Source organism: Heterodontus francisci, chromosome 39, assembly GCF_036365525.1.
Source record: "Heterodontus francisci isolate sHetFra1 chromosome 39, sHetFra1.hap1, whole genome shotgun sequence".
NCBI classification, from domain to species: domain Eukaryota; kingdom Metazoa; phylum Chordata; class Chondrichthyes; order Heterodontiformes; family Heterodontidae; genus Heterodontus; species Heterodontus francisci.
This window is the reverse complement of record NC_090409.1, coordinates 36,122,102-36,139,757: the sequence shown is the minus strand read 5'-3', so window position 1 is coordinate 36,139,757 and position 17,656 is coordinate 36,122,102. Positions and strand designations below refer to the sequence as shown.

General features: G+C 49.7%; 1 protein-coding gene across 1 annotated transcript in view; it reads left to right on the top strand.

Annotated features, from left to right (window-relative positions):
• bcl3 (BCL3 transcription coactivator) overlaps positions 1-16,674 on the top strand; it is a 153,757-nt gene extending 137,083 nt beyond the window's left edge. Inside the window, exons 4-9 of the mRNA XM_068018475.1 lie at positions 1,202-1,403; positions 10,206-10,294; positions 10,819-10,896; positions 12,764-12,931; positions 14,615-14,747; positions 15,793-16,674. Of these exons, the coding sequence (XP_067874576.1) occupies positions 1,202-1,403; positions 10,206-10,294; positions 10,819-10,896; positions 12,764-12,931; positions 14,615-14,747; positions 15,793-16,511 (1,389 nt within the window). The 3' untranslated portion in view covers positions 16,512-16,674. The remainder of the gene's footprint in view (positions 1-1,201; positions 1,404-10,205; positions 10,295-10,818; positions 10,897-12,763; positions 12,932-14,614; positions 14,748-15,792) is intronic.
• Positions 16,675-17,656: the final 982 nt, after the last annotated feature.

Sequence of the window (17,656 nt, the reverse complement as noted above, 5' to 3'; positions counted from 1 at the left end):
CCTCCCTATCTCTGTAACCTCCTCCAGCCCCTACAACCCTCCCTATCTCAATAACCTCCTCCAGCCCCTACAGCCCTCCCTATCTCTGTAACCTCCTCCAGCCCCTACAACCCTCCCTATCTCTGTAACCTCCTCCAGCCCCTACAACCCTCCCTATCTCTGTAACCTCCTCCAGCCCCTACATCCCTCCCTATCTCTGTAACCTCTGCATTCCTCCAATTCCGCCCTCTTGCCCATCCCCCGATTCCCATCGCTCCACCATTGGCGGCCGTGCCTTCAGCTGCCTGGGGCCCGAAGCTGTGGAATTCCCTGCCTAAACCTCTCCGCCTCTCTCTCTCTCTCTCTCTCCTCCTTTAAGACACTCCTTAAAAAACCGACCTCTTTGATCGAGCTTTTGGCCGCCGGTCCCTAATATCTCCTGATGTGGCTCGGGGGCAGATTTATGCCTGATTTGTAATGCATCAGAGGGTGCTTTACCATATTAAAGGCACTATATAAATGCACGTTGTTGCTGTTGTTTTTGAGCAGAGGGGAGGAGGATCCCAGAGAAATACTTCACAAGTGTTGATCCTCTCGAGACAGGAAGGTCTAGCTCCCTGTAAGCAGGAAATGGGCAGAAAACACAATGAAAAGTCCCAGGTAGAAATAAAACACTCGAGCGGCAAAAGACGAGGGCAATTCGTCTGAAAAAAAGGAACTTTTGCGGATGCAGAGGCAGTAGAGGGGCTGGGATTGTGCACTTGGATCTTGTTGCTCATTGGCATTTGGGTTTTGAATGGATGGTCCAGTCACCGACTGGTTATACCCGCTGCTGAGGGAGTGCTGCACTGCCGCAGGTGCCGTCTGTCGGGTGAGATATTAAACTGCCCTCTCAGATCGATCCCAGGGCCACGATTTTAAAAGAGTCGGGGGAGAGGGGGGGGGGGGGGGGAGGCGAGGGATTGAGGTGATCAACCACTGTCAGTAAAAAAAAAAACACATCAATCTGGGTCATTATCACGGTGCTGCTTGTGGGATCTTGCTGTGCGCAAATTGGCTGCCGCACCTTGTAAAGTTCTTCATCGGCTGCACAGCGCCGAGGGATCTCACGAGAGGCACAAGTCTGCACGTTCGACACTCAAGGATGGCAGTCAAGCCAGTTGTTCACTGTCTCGATGCTAACGCCTCTCTCTCTCTCTCTCTCTCCTTCTCTCTCTCCTAGACTCCGCTGCACCTTGCAGTCATCACGAAGCAGTCCAACATTGTCAGGCAACTGGTCAACAACGGGGCGTCCCGTGTACTCCTGGACCGCAACGGGCAGACGGCGGTGCATTTAGCGAGTGAGCACGGCAGCTTGGCTTGTCTCCAGTCCCTGCTGGGGAGCGGGCGGGAGAACGTGGACCTGGAGATCAGGAATTATGATGGTAAGTGGCGCCGCCCTTGTTGGCCCACGCCACCTGGATGAGGAATGAATGATTAAAGGATTCAGTAGGTTCGACAGAGAGAAACTATTTCCTCTGGTCGGGGGGAGATTCCAGAACAAGGGGGCAGGATCTTGAAATTAATGCCAGGCCGTTCAGGGGTGATGTCAGGAAGCATTTCATCACTCAAAGGGGAGTGGGAATCTGGAACTCTCTCCCCCAAAAAGCTGTCGAGGCCGGACGGGGGTCAGTTGGAGCCGAGGTTGCTGGTTTTTGTTGGGTCAGGGGTTTAAGGGATATGGAGGGAAAGCGGGTAAATAGAGTTAAGATAGAGATCTTTTACACCCACCTGAGAGAGCAGACTGGGCTTCAGTTTAATGTCTCATCTGAAAGACGGCACCATCGACAGTGCAGCACTCCCTCAGTTCTGACCCTCCGACAGTGCAGCACTCCCTCAATACTGTCCCTCCAATAGTGCAGGGCTCCCTCAGTACTGACCCTCCAACAGTGCAGCACTCCCTCAGTCCTGACCCCCTGACAGTGCAGCACTCCCTCAGTACTGACCCCCTGACAGTGTGGCACTCCCTCAGTACTGACCCCCTGACAGTGTGGCACTCCCTCAGTCCTGACCCCCTGACAGTGCAGCACTCCCTCAGTACTGACCCCCTGACAGTGTGGCACTCCCTCAGTACTGACCCCCTGACATGTGCAGCACTCCCTCAGTACTGACCCCCTGACAGTGTGGCACTCCCTCAGTACTGACACTGTGAGTGTCGGGTTGGATTATGGGACGCAAACCCACCAACTTCTGACTCAGAGGGGAGGGAGCTGCACAAGGAGCCACGGCAGATACAGAGGGAGAATGGAGAGGAGGGAGGTGGAGGGAGAGAGATCGGTCAGAATCTAAAAAGACACAAACGAGTGGGATCTTCCTGTGCTGTGAGCCATGCAGACTTGTTTGAGTATTTTGGTTCCACTTGCAGTTTACGAAAATCTGACCAGCTGTCATTATTGAGTTAACAGACGATTGAAATACTTTCTATTCCTGTTCTGACTCGTTTTCTGCAGAGTCTCAGTGAAAACTGACCCAGCTGAGTTCAGCTCTGACTTCACCTTTCTAAGTAATACTCTCGTGGTTTTCTTAGCATTTTTCTCATTTCAAGTTTTTTTTATTGGGCAATTTTTCAATTTACTGTAAAATAAATTCAATCCAATCATCCCAAGAAAAAAAACACTCACACGTATACAAAAACAAAAACACACATTAACACACACACACACACACACACACACACACACACACAAACACACTCACACACAAACACACTCACACACAAACACACTCACACACATTCACACACAAACACACTCACACACAAACACACTCACACACAAACACACTCACACACATTCACACACAAACACATCCACACACAAACACATCCACACACAAACACAAACACATTCGCACACAAAAACACACACACAACCACACTCACACACAAACACACTGACACACACAAACATACACACACACACAAACACACTCACACACAAACACACTCACACACATTCACACACAAACACATCCACACACAAACACATCCACACACAAACACAAACACATTCACACACAAAAACACACACACAACCACACTCACACACAAACACACTGACACACAAACACACACACACAAACACACTCACACACATTCACACACAAAAACACACACACACAAACACACTGACACACAGACACACACACACAAACACACTCACACACAAACACACTCACACACATTCACACACAAAAACACACACACACACACACACAAACACACTCACACACAAACACACAAACACACTCACACACAAACACACTCACACACATTCACACACAAACACATCCACACACAAACACATCCACACACAAACACAAACACATTCACACACAAAAACACACACACAACCACACTCACACACAAACACACTGACACACACAAACATACACACACACACAAACACACTCACACACAAACACACTCACACACATTCACACACAAACACATCCACACACAAACACATCCACACACAAACACAAACACATTCACACACAAAAACACACACACAACCACACTCACACACAAACACACTGACACACAAACACACACACACAAACACACTCACACACATTCACACACAAAAACACACACACACAAACACACTGACACACAAACACACAAACACACACACACAAACACACTCACACACAAACACACTCACACACATTCACACACAAAAACACACACACACACACACAAACACACTCACACACAAACACACTGACACACATTCACACACAAAAACAGGCACACACGCACAAACACACACACATACACACACAAACACACACACATACACACACAAACACACACACACACACAAACACACACACATTCACACACAAACACTCACACACACAAACACACACACACAAACACACACAAACACATTCACACACACACAAACACACACTCACACACTCACACACAAACACACACACACACACACAAACACACACACAGACACTCACACACACAGACACTCACACACACAGACACTCACAGACAAACAGACTCACACACAAACACACACAAACTCACACACAAACACACTCACACACAAACACACTCACACACAAACACACACACTCACATTCACACACACAAACACACTCACACACAAACAAACACACTCACACACACACACACACACACACAAACACACACACTCACACACAAACACACTCTCACACACACACACAAACACACACTCACACACAAACACACTCACACACAAACACACTCACACACTCACACACAAAACCAAACACACACACAAACACAAACACACAAACACACACACACACACAAACACACACTTACATACATACACACACAAACACACTCACACGCAAACACACACTCACACACAAACACACACACATTCACACACACAAACACACACACACAAACACACACACACACACAAACACACACACACACACAAACACACAAAACACACTCACACACAGACACACACACAAACACACAAACACACACACTCACACACAAACACACACTCACACACAAACACCCACTCACACACAAACACACTCACACACACACACACACTCACACACAAACACACACACACACACAAACACACACACACACAAACACACTCACACACAAACACACACACCCACACACAAACAGGCACACTCACACACACACAAACACACACACACACACACACACTCACACATAAACACACACACACAAACACACACACACACACACAAACACACATACACAAACTCACACTCAAACACATTCACACACAAACACACACACACACAAACACAAACAAACACAAACATACACACACTCACACACAAACACACACACACACACAAACACACTCTCTCACACACACACACACAAACACACTCACACACACACACAAACACACTCACACACACTCACACACAAACACACTCACACACAAACACAAACACACACACAAGCACGAACACACACAAACACACACAAACACACTCACACACAAACACAAACACACATTCACAAAAACATACAAACACACATACACAAAACACACAGTCACATGCACACAAACACACACACACACACACTCACACACACTCACACACAAACACACTCACACACAAACACACACACAAACACACATTCACAAAAACATACAAACACACATACACAAAACACACAGTCACATACACACAAACACACACACACAAACACACACACACACACAAACACACACACACACAAACACACTCACACACAAACACACACACCCACACACAAACAGGCACACTCACACACACACAAACACACACACACACACACTCACACATAAACACACACACACAAACACACACACACAAACACACACAAACACACACACACAAACTCACACTCAAACACATTCACACACAAACACACACACACAAACACAAACAAACACAAACATACACACACTCACACACAAACACACACACACACACACACAAACACACTCTCTCACACACACACACACAAACACACTCACACACACACAAACACACTCACACACACACACAAACACACTCACACACACTCACACACAAACACACTCACACACAAACACAAACACACACACGCAAGCACGAACACACACAAACACACACAAACACACTCACACACAAACACAAACACACATTCACAAAAACATACAAACACACATACACAAAACACACAGTCACATGCACACAAACACACACACACACACACTCACACACACTCACACACAAACACACTCACACACAAACACAAACACACACACACACAAACACACATTCACAAAAACATACAAACACACATACACAAAACACACAGTCACATACACACAAACACACACACACAAACACACACACACTCACACACACACTCACACACACAAACCCACACACACACACACACTCACACTCAAACACATTCACACACAAACACACTCACACAAACACACGCACACACACTCACACACACAAACAAACACACACACACAAACACACACACACACAAACACACTCAAACACAAACACACACACACTCACACAAGCACACACACTCACACACAAACACACTCACACACAAACACACACACACAAACACACACCTTCACGCACACAAACACACTCACACACACACAAACACACTCACACACACACAAACACACACACACAAACACATTCACAAACACAAAACACACTCACACACACAAACACACACACAAACACACACACATTCACACACACACTCACACACACACAAACACACACGCACACAAACACACACACGTACACACTCACACGCAAGCACACACACAAACACACACACACACAAACGCACACACTCACACAGGCACACACTCACACACAAACACACTCACACACAAACACACACACACACACACACTCACACACAAGCACACACTCACACACAAACATACACACTCACACACAAGCACACACACACACAAACACACTCACACATAAACACACACACAAACTCACTCACACACACACACACACACACAAACAAACACAAACATACACACACTCACACACATATACATAAGACACACTCACATACACACAAACACACTTACACAATCACACAAAGACTAACACACAAATACACTCGCACACACACAAATACACTCACACAAAGACAAACACACTCACACATACACTAAAGCATACAAAGACTAATACACAAACACACATTCACAAAAACACACACTCACACATACACAAACACACACACTCACACACAAGCACACAAAGACTAACAAACACTCACACATACACAAAAACACACAAAGACTAACACACAAACAGACATACACAAAAGCACACACTCAAACATACACAAACACACTAAGACACAAACAAAGACTAACACACATACAAAACACACTCAAACAAACACAAAAACATACACAAACACACACACAAAACACACATACACGAACACACAAAGACTAACACACAGCACACACAAAGACTAACACACAAACACACACTCACACATAGACAAAAACACAAACACACAAAGACTAACACACAAACAGACATACACAAAAAACACACATTCACACAGACACAACACACAAAAAATGTGTGAAGCTGCTAGACTGGGTCTGCGGCAGTTGGTGAGGGAACCAACAAGAGGGAAAATCCAACTTGACCTCATCCTCACCAATCTGCCTGCCGCAGATGCTTCTGTCCATGACAGTATTGGTAGGAGTGACCACCACACAGTACTTGTGGAGATGAAATCCCGCCTTCACATTGAGGATACCGTCCATCGTGTTGTGGTGGCACTATCACCGTGCGAAATGGGATAGATTTCGAACAGATCTAGCAATGCAAAACTGGGCATCCATGAGGCACTGTGGGCCATCAGCAGCAGCAGAATTGTACTCCATCACAATCTGTAACCTCATGGCCCAGCATATCCCCCACTCTACCATTACCATCAAGCCAGGAGACCAACCCTGGTTCAATGAAGAGTGCAGGAGAGCATGCCAGGAGCAGCACCAGGCATACCTCAAAATGAGGTGTCAACCTGGTGAAGCTACAACACAGGACTATCTGCGTGCCAGTGGAAGCAGCACGTGATAGACAGGACTAAGCGATCCTATAACCAACGGATCAGAACTAAGCTCTGCAGTCCTACCACATCCAGCCGTGAATGGTGGCTGACAATTAAACAACTAACTGGAGGAGGTGGCTCCACAAATATCCCCATCCTCAAGTATGGGGGAGCCCAGCACATCAGTGCGAAAGATAAGGCTGAAGCATTTGCAACAATCTTCAGCCAGAATTGCCGAGTTGATGATCCATCTGGGCCTCCTCCTGAAGTCACCAGCATCACAGATGCCAGACTTCAGCCAATTCGATTCACTCCACGTGATATCAAGAAACCACTGAAGGCACTGGATACTGCAAAGGCTATGGGTCCTGACAATATTCCGGCAATAGTACGGAAGACCTGTGCTCCAGAACTTGCCGCGCCCCTACCCAAGATGTTCCAGTACAGCTACAACACTGGCATCTACCCTGCAATGTGGAAAATTGCCCAGGTATTTCCTGTTCACAAAAAGCAGGACAAATCCAACCCGGCTAATTACCACCCCATCAGCCTACTCTCAATCATCAGTAAAGTGATGGAAGGTGTCATCAACAGTGCCATCAAGCGGCACTTGCTTAGCAATAACCTGCTCAGTGACGCTCAGTTTGGGTTCCGCCAGGGCCACTCAGCTCCTGACCTCATTACAGCCTTGGTTCAAACATGGACAAAAGAGCACAGTGGCAGCAGTGTGTACCATCTACAAGATGCACTGTAGCAATGAACTGAGGCTCCTTCAAGAGCACCTTCCAAACCCGTGACCTCTACCAACTGGAAGGACAAGGGCAGCAGATACATGGGAACACCACCGCCTGCAAGTTCCCCTCCAAGTCACACTCCATCCTGACTTGGAACTATATCACCGTTCCTTCACTGTCGCTGGGTCAAAATCCTGGAACTCCCTTCCTAACAGCACTGTGGGTGTACCTACCCCACATGGACTGCAGAGGTTCAAGAAGGCAGCTCACCACCACCTTCTCAAGGGTAATTTGGGATGGGCAATAAATGCTGGCCTGGCCAGCGACGCCCACATCCCATGAATGAAGTTTTAACTATCGATCTCAGCATATTATCTAAATGGTGAGAGATTGCAGAGCTCTGAGATACAGAGGGATCTGGGTGTCCTAGTACATGAATTGCAAATTCTATCGAGAGGCCGAGTGGCCTACTCCTGCTCCGAATTCGTCTGTTCATATGTTCGTAGGTTGGTATATACTTAACAACTGAGCGTCCACAACTCTCTGGGGTAGAGAATTCCAGAGATTCACAACCCTCTGAGTGAAGACATTTCTCCTCATCTCAGTCCCCAATGGCTGAGCCCTTACCCTGAGACTGGGACCCACCCCTCCCCCCCCACCCCCCACTAGTTCTAGACTCTCCAGTTGGGGTTGGGGGAAACAACCCCTCAGTATCTAGTCCACCAGGTACAAACTGGTGTATCGGAATGCTTTGAGCATCATCTCATCTCCCAGTGAGGGAAGTGCTGAGAAACGTTCAAAAGGGGAATTGGATAAATAGTTGAAAGAGAAAAGCTGGCAGGGATTTGCGGGGGGGATGGTGGGGTGGGTGAGAGGGACTAATTGGCTCCTTCAAAGAGCCAGCACAGGCAGGATGGGCCGAATGGACTCTTCCTGTGCCAGATCCATCGCTGATTCGATGATGATCGGAAGACCTTGCATTCCTCTAACGCCTGTCACAAGCTCAGGATGCCCCAAAGTGCTTCCCCACCCAGGCAGGAGCGCGTTGAAGTGCCGTAACGGCAGAAACGCGGCAGCTGGACTGCGCACAGCAAGATCCCACAGACAGTAATGTGACGACGACCGGATGACCTGCCTTTAACGGTGTCGATTGAGAGGCAAATATTAGCCAGGGCAATCGTGCAAACATGCATGCGAGCTCGGAGCAAGGGGCAGGCCATTCGGCCCCTCATGGCCGATGGTGGACTCAACTCCATTTCCCTGCTCACACCTCCCGATACCCTTTGGCTCCCTTCTTTGTCAAGAATCTGCCTCCCTTTGCCTTAATATTTGACGTCACTATTGAATATTCAGACGCCCTCAGTACCGGCACTACCGGGAGCCCGTTAGCTTTTCTGCTCGGACATTATTGGAAGAAGAGTGGGGGTGGGGAGGGGGGAGGTCCTGGGGCCAATATTTATCCCTCAACCACTTCGAAACTCCGGGATTATTCCCCTCCATGCCGTACCTAATCTTAGCGCTCCGACATTCCCTGGTTGACTCGGGCATCCCTTCCACTTCTTTCAATCTTCCCTGGACTGTGGTGGTATCGCCCACGAAGGCATTTGCAAGATTATAAATATCTAAACAAAAAAAACAAGCTTCAAATATTTATCTCACTTCCTTTTTTTTCCCTCATTCTTTGTGGTTCTGGGTTGGCAATTATAGATTCTGGGGCTTTATTACACACTTTGATATGAATAACCCAGTCCCGTTGCTCAGAAATCCCCCAGAATTACAAGCCGCATTAATCAAACTCACTCTCTCCGTGTCTCCTTTGCTTTGTGTCGCAGGTTACACGCCACTCCACGTTGCAGTGAACAGTCGGCACAAGGAGCTTGTCGCCCTCTTGTTGGACCAGGGTGCCGATGTCGATGCTGTGGTAAGGCCAGGGAGAGGTTTGCCTCCGTTCTGTTGGACCTTTGCAACTCCTGGGCCGATGGGCGCCCAATGTACCCAGTCCTCGGGAGGGCGGGGATCAAACCGGATTTACTGCAGGGGGCATAAATGGGCAATGATGGCACTCTCAGTTGTTTTAGAGGGCAGTTAAGAGTCAACCGCATTGCAGTAGGCCCGGAGTCACACGTAGGCCAGACCGAGTCAAGTGGGAGGATTTCCTTCGCAGAAGAACAAGTGGGTTTTTAATCGACAATCTGGTAGTTTCATGGTTAACAAGACAAGCTTTATAATTCCATTGATTTATTCAGTGAACTGAATTTAAATTCCCCCCCACGTGGGATTTGAACTCACGTCTCCAGAGCCTGACTCCAGGCCTCTGAATTACTAACTCACTAACTTTACCACTGTGCCACCATGCATGAAGGGATTTTGTGGGTTAGGATTAGACTCTCTAATGGGATTCTCTGAGGACCTTTCTCATTCATACATGACTCCTGTTTGTTGCAGGACATTAAGAGTGGTCGGACTCCCCTAGTCCATTCTGTGGAGAATAACTACATGGATATGGTGAATCTCCTCCTGCAGGTAGGTGCTTGTCAAACACTCTGGAGATATTGAAGGGTTAAAATAGTCAGTGTTCGGGGTGCGAGGGGCTGAGAACAGGAGGCAAACAAAGTCTCAATGCAACGCAAAGGGAAACACCTCAATGTTCCCTCGCTTGCAGATGGAGCTGTCGCCCAGGCTGCCAGTTCGCCCCCCAGGGCACCAAGTCTTTGCCCGTCCCGAGCGAAGAGGAGCGGAGGGGAGAGGCAGATCAGAGGATCTCCCCTGTAGGATTGCTCCTGCGCCTCCCCATGGTCACCTGCGGCTGGTTTCCATTAGCAAAAGGATGGGCACGCCCCTGTCTCCTCGGGCCCTCCGTGGCTAACACAGCAAGATCCCACAGACAGCAATGAGATAAATGACCAGATGATCTGGTTTTGGTGATGTTGGTTGAGGGACCAATGTCAGCCCTGCCCTTAGAGACGGAGAGTCATTTGCTGCACAGAAGGAGGCCGATCGGCCCATCAAGTCTGTGCCGGTCCGCCGCAGTGTTATCCAGTCAGTCCCACTGCCCCTTTCGATCCCCGTCGCCCTGTAGATTTATTATCTCCAAGCGGCCCACCCAATTTCCTGTTGAAATCATTGATCGTCTTTGATCATCTCCACTTTCCCCGCCCTCGTAGGCAGTGAGTTCCAGGTCATTACCGCTCGCTGTGTACGAACGTTCTTCCTCATATTCCCCCTGTATCTCTTACCCAAAACCTTCAATCTGTGTCCCCCTAGTCCTTATACCATCATCTTCCAACTGTGACCATGGAATGTTTCATATCCAACCCGAGGGGACAGACCGGGGCCTCAGTGTAATGTCCCACCCAAAGGATGGCATCTCTGACAGTGCGGCACTCCCTCAGTACTGACCCTCTGACAGTGCAGCGCTCCCTCAGTACTGACCCTCTGACAGTGCGGCACTCCCTCAGTACTGACTCTCTGACAGTGTAGCGCTCCCTCAGTACTGACCCTCTGACAGTGCGGCACTCCCTCAGTACTGAGCCTCTGACAGTGTAGCGCTCCCTCAGTACTGACCCTCTGACAGTGCGGCACTCCCTCAGTACTGAGCCTCTGACAGTGTAGCGCTCCCTCAGTACTGACCCTCTGACAGTGCGGCACTCCCTCAGTACTGAGCCTCCGACTGTGCAGCAATCCCTCAGTACTGACCCTCTGACAGTGCAGCACTCCCTCAGTACTGACCCTCCGACAATGCAGCACTCCCTCAGTACTGACCCTCTGACAGTGCTGCACTCCCTCAGTACTGACCCTCAGATAGTACAGCACTCGCTCAGTACTGACCCTCTGACAGTACAGCACTCCCTCAGTACTGACCCTCTGACAGTGCAGCACTCCCTCAATACTGACCCTCTGACAGTGCAGCACTCCCTCAGCACTGACCCTCCGACAGTGCAGCACTCCCTCAGTACTGACCCTCTGACAGTGCAGCACTCCCTCAGTACTGACCCTCCGACAGTGCAGCGCTCCCTCAATACTGACCCTCCGACAGTGCAGCACTACTCCCTCAATACTGACCCTCCGACAGTGCAGCACTCCCTCAGCACTGACCCTCTGGCAGTGCAGCGCTCCCTCAGTACTGACCCTCCGACAGTGCAGCACTACTCCCTCAATACTGACCCTCCGACAGTGCAGCACTCCCTCAGCACTGACCCTCCGGCAATGCAGCACTCCCTCAGTACCACACTGGGAGTGTCGGCCTGGATTATGGGCTCCGGTTTCTCGAGTGGGATTTGAACCCGCCAACCCCTGGTTCTGGGAGATCGAGTTACCCACTGAACAACTGCTCACTCCAACTGGGAATGATGGGGGAATTGACAGCCATTCTGTCTCTGCTTTCTGACAGCACGGTGCCAATGTGAACCTGCAGACCTACTCGGGAAACACTGCTCTCCATTCATCCAGCGGCCGGGGTTTGATGGAGATCGTTAAGGCCCTGCTGAAAAACGGGGCGGACAGCAGCATTAAAAACTGTCACAACGACACCTCGCTAATGGTGGCCAAGAACAAGAAGGTTGGTTTGGAGCGCGAGGCCGCAAAAATTGAGCCAGGGAAATCCCCAACCTCTCAGTCCCTGGCCCCGCTCACAAGGCTGGCCAATCAGCTGCAGAGGTGGTGCACTTGTGTCTCCAGGTCAAAGGTCGTGCCCTGGGAGGGTGCGTAATCTACATTCAGAGTGAGGTGGTAGCTCAGGGTGCTGACTCTGTCCTGGGGGGTACTGTTCTGTTGGGACCAGTACCTCATCACCACTGACCCCTTGCCCCAATGTAAGGATCAGGTAGAATATGGCACCCACAACACTGTTCCCACTGAAAGTCCAACACGCACATTCTGGCAATGTTGTGTGAGGTGTGACGAAGAGGTCCCCCCCCAGGTGACGGGAATTGTGGAATTTTTTTATTGTCGATGGGATTTGGGCGACGCTGGCAAGGCCTGGGATTTGTGGCCTGTCCTGAATTGCCCTTCAACTGAGTGGATTGCCAGGCCATTTCAGAGGAGCGGTTAAGAGTCAACCACATCGCTGTGGGTCTGGAGTCACACGTAGGCCTTGACTGGGTAAGGACGGCAGATTTCCTTCCCTAAGGGACATTAGTGAACTGGATTTCTTTTACAAAAAACAATCAATGATAGTTGCTTCGCGCCGTTATGGAGGCGAGCTTTTAATTGTAGATTTCTATTAAACAATTGGATTTATTAAATTGAACTTCTATCAGCTACCATAGTGGGATTTGAACCCATGACACCAAGGCAGCTGGCATAGTAGGTTAGTGATATTACCACTACACCACCATCGCCCATAGTAATCAGGCCATTTGGCCCATTGTGTCTGTGCTAGCACTATGGTTAAGCAATCCATTCCCCCAATCCCCTTCTCACTGAAGAAAGTTAGCATGCAGGTACAGCAAGCAATTAGGAAAGCAAGTGGCCTGTTGGCCCTTATTACAAAGTGATTGGAGTAGATCTGTAGAGAGGTCTTGCTCCAGTTATATATAAGGCCTTGGTGAGACCACACCTGGAGGACTGTGTCTAGTTTGGTCTCTTTCCCTGAGGAAGGATATACTTGCCTTAGAGGGAGTGCAACGAAGGTTCACTGGACTGGTTCCTGGGATGAGGGGATTATCCCATTGAGGTGAGATTTAGTAGACTGGGCCGATATTCTCTGGAGTTTAGAAGAATGAGAGGTGATCTCATTGAAATGCATAAAATTCTCAGAGGGTTTGACAGGGTGGATACTGAGGGGCTGTTACCCCACCCCGCTGGAGAGTCCAGAACTGGGGGGGGGGGGTGGGTTCCAGACTGGTAAGGGGTCGGCCATTTGGGATTGAGATGGGGAGAAATGTCTCCGCTCAGAGGGTTGTGAATCTCTGGAATTCTCTACCCCAGAGAGCTGTGGATGCTCAGTTATTGAGTATATTCAAGACTGAGATCGAGAGATCTTTGGGCACTGAGGGGAATCAAGGGATAGGGCGGGAAAGTGGAGTTGAGGTAGATGATCAGCCATGATCTTATTGAATGGGGTAGCAGGCTCGAGGGGCCGAATGGCCTCCTCCTGCTCCTATTCCTGATGTCCATAGTCGGGTAATATATTTAAGTTCGAGTGAGCACGGAAGCTGGTCCCCTCTTTCATATGGGGAGTCCAACAGATGTTGAGGGAAATGTTCCAAGCTGTTTCACTGAGGACTTTGTATTTTTCCAGGTGATTGACATCCTGCGGGGGAAGGCGAGTCGGACCGTCTCTCAGCCTCCGCCGAGCCAGAGAGCGCCCAGTGTGATAAAGGAGTGTGATTCGTCCAGCAGCAAGTCAAACTCCCCACTCCCAGGGCCGCACGGTCAGTATCAGTGTCGAGCCAGCTCCTTAGCTCCTTGTCTAAGTGAAAGGCGGGATGAGTCAGAGTGGGGGGAGGAGGGGCTGCAGTCATCTATTGATGTATGATTTGAGGACAAGACGGCCCCCAGTCCGTCTTCAAGGTTCGAATCCGGGTGTGGGGATGGTGGTGGTGAAATCAGTTCAGGCCAACAGTTCAAAACGTTCTCATCGGGAATTGAAAGCCTGTTATTACACCACGGCCGATTTGCTTCTTTCTTTGCCTAGAATGAAGGCCTCACAATTGATTAAAGTATAGGCCTCACCCTGGCCTAGAATGAAGGCCTCACCCTGGCCTAGAATGAAGGCCTCACCCTGGCCTAGAATGAAGGCCTCACCCTGGCCTAGAATGAAGGCCTCAACGTGGCCTAGAATGAAGGCCTCAACGTGGCCTAGAATGTCAGCCACACTGTCAACCATTGACTTGCATGTGAAGGAACCAAATTTAAGATGGATGGCACAAGAACCAGAGGGGGGAAGATGAGGAGAATTTTTTTTGACGCAGTGAGTTGTTGTGATCTGGAACGCGCTGCCTGAAAGGGCGGTGGAAGCAGATTCAATCGTAACTTTCAAAAGAGGAATTGGAGAAATACGCGAAGGGGAAAAAATTTGCAGTGTTACAATCAGGTGAGAAAGGGGTCTAGGGTTCCCTCTCAGCCTTAGTTAATTGATGCTGAACTCAGGAAACCAATTGATGTGAAGGGTGGGGCCAGTTGGAAAAACCTTATCTCCTGCAAAAATGGGATGGGAATTGTCCCAATCGGAATATCTCGGCCTTGCTGTTTATGAACAGCGGACAACATCCACTGTGGGTGAGGTGCTGGAGGCTCTCAGCAGCTGCTGATCCCAAACTCCAGGGACATGTCCGCAGGGCAGAGGGCAAGAAATGAATGGAGAAGGTATTCAGGGAGTTGTGATGGTCATCACCTGGAATATTTAATAGTCCTCCTGGGGAAATGTGCCCAGAGATACCTGACTCTGAATCTTATCTCCTCCTTGTTGTTTTCCAGTGTTGAGTTGTCCATCACCCGGTGCCCATCAGGCCAGATCACCACTGCACCTCCTCCTGCCATCGGCCTCGAGCCCCACTCAGGGCTCACCGTCCAACCAGTCCTCCGACAGCCAGGCGTCCTGCTGCCAGCAGTCCCCCCAGACTGGTGCCACGACGAGGAGCTGCCCTGGCGTGCCAAAGCCTGACGGTGAACGCCAGCCCGACGACGCGTCCCTCAGCGTCCAGGAGGAGAGAGGTCCGCCGGTGACTCTTCCCTACCCATGGGAGAAGCTGGAGCGCCGTGTTCAAGACAAGAGGCCGCCCGCGAGTTCCCCGTCACGCACGCCTCCAGTGCATCAAGGAGGGCACTGCCCGCTTGGGCACGCCGCCCCTCCGATGTTTCAATACGAACTCCTGGGCCACCCAATCCACCCCAGTGGGGGCTTCACCATTTCTCCATTCCACCAAAGACATCCGGCCATTGATGGCTCTTTCCTGAACTTCCTCGGCGGGCCGCTCCCCGCCCTTGCTCACCCGGCCTTCGCCACTCACCCACAGTGCCCGCCCAGTCAGCACGCCAGCATTAAAGAACGCCCTGCCAACGCAGCTCCGCCTAAACACTTCCGAGACGCCTCACAGCCACCGCTGCAGCATCAGGGGAGACCACCCAGCCGGAACAGTGACCGCTCGGACATCTCGACGCTCAGCACCAATAGCGCGGGCAGAGGAGAAAGTTGACACGGGCACCTTCGAACTCAGACTGTGTACTGTTGTAAATACCCATCCTGTTTGACTGTACACTCCAGGTGGAAAATAGATCGATTGAGCCATTTAATGCCCTCGATTGAAAACGCACCCCGGAATTTTTAAAATAAATCATGTAGATATTCATTTTCACCTACCAGTTGAGTGACGTTTTCTCACGCTCTTAAGTGTAAACACTCTGAACGCCGGTAAACGGAAGCCGTTCACCAATCCTCAGAAAGAAAAAGTAATTCCACTCCAGTTAACCTTGTTGGCATTGTAATTTGTGCATCAAACACTCCCCAGGACAGGTACAGCACGGGGGTTAGATACAGAGTAAAGCTCCCTCTGCACTGTCCCCCATCAAACACTCCCAGGACAGGTACAGCACGGGGGTTAGATACAGAGTAAAGCTCCCTCTGCACTGTCCCCCATCAAACACTCCCCAGGACAGGTACAGCACGGGGGTTAGATACAGAGTAAAGCTCCCTCTACACTGTCCCCCATCAAACACTCCCAGGCTAGACGCATTGAGAAGTTTTCTGAACAAACGCAGCATGGATTGAGACCCTGAAGTCTGCGTCCTCTCTCCCACCCATCAGTTCTCTGACTCACCTAGCCCCTGCCTCGCTGGTTGTCGGTCTGCGGGCCCAAACTCACCGGCAATGACACTAGGACTGGTGGTTCCACCCGCAGGTACAAGAGAGACGACTGCCGCAGTCTCAGTTTACACCCCACCGTCTGATAGGCTAAAGTCTGCAGCTAGGCCACCTCCAGGCCCCAGTGAGAACTGACAGTCTATTCAACTCCGGAAGGCTTCGCAGGCACGTTCAATCTCCCCCTCACCCACTCCAGCAGGGGGTAACTGCAAATGAATTTAACCCTCGACAGTGCCCCATCACACTTAACAACACAACACTTAATGCTGTGAGGAGGCAGGTTCAAGAAACATTATCAGCAACTTGACACCAGTAATATAACCGAACGAGAGGTCAGTTGGACTAACGGATCAGAGGGTTAAATGATGAGGTATAGTTTTGTAAACTGGCCTTGTCTTCTCTTAAGTTTAGAATGTCGTGTGGTGTCCTTATCGGGGTGTATGAAATGTTTGATGGGAGAAGCAGAGGAACTACTTTCTC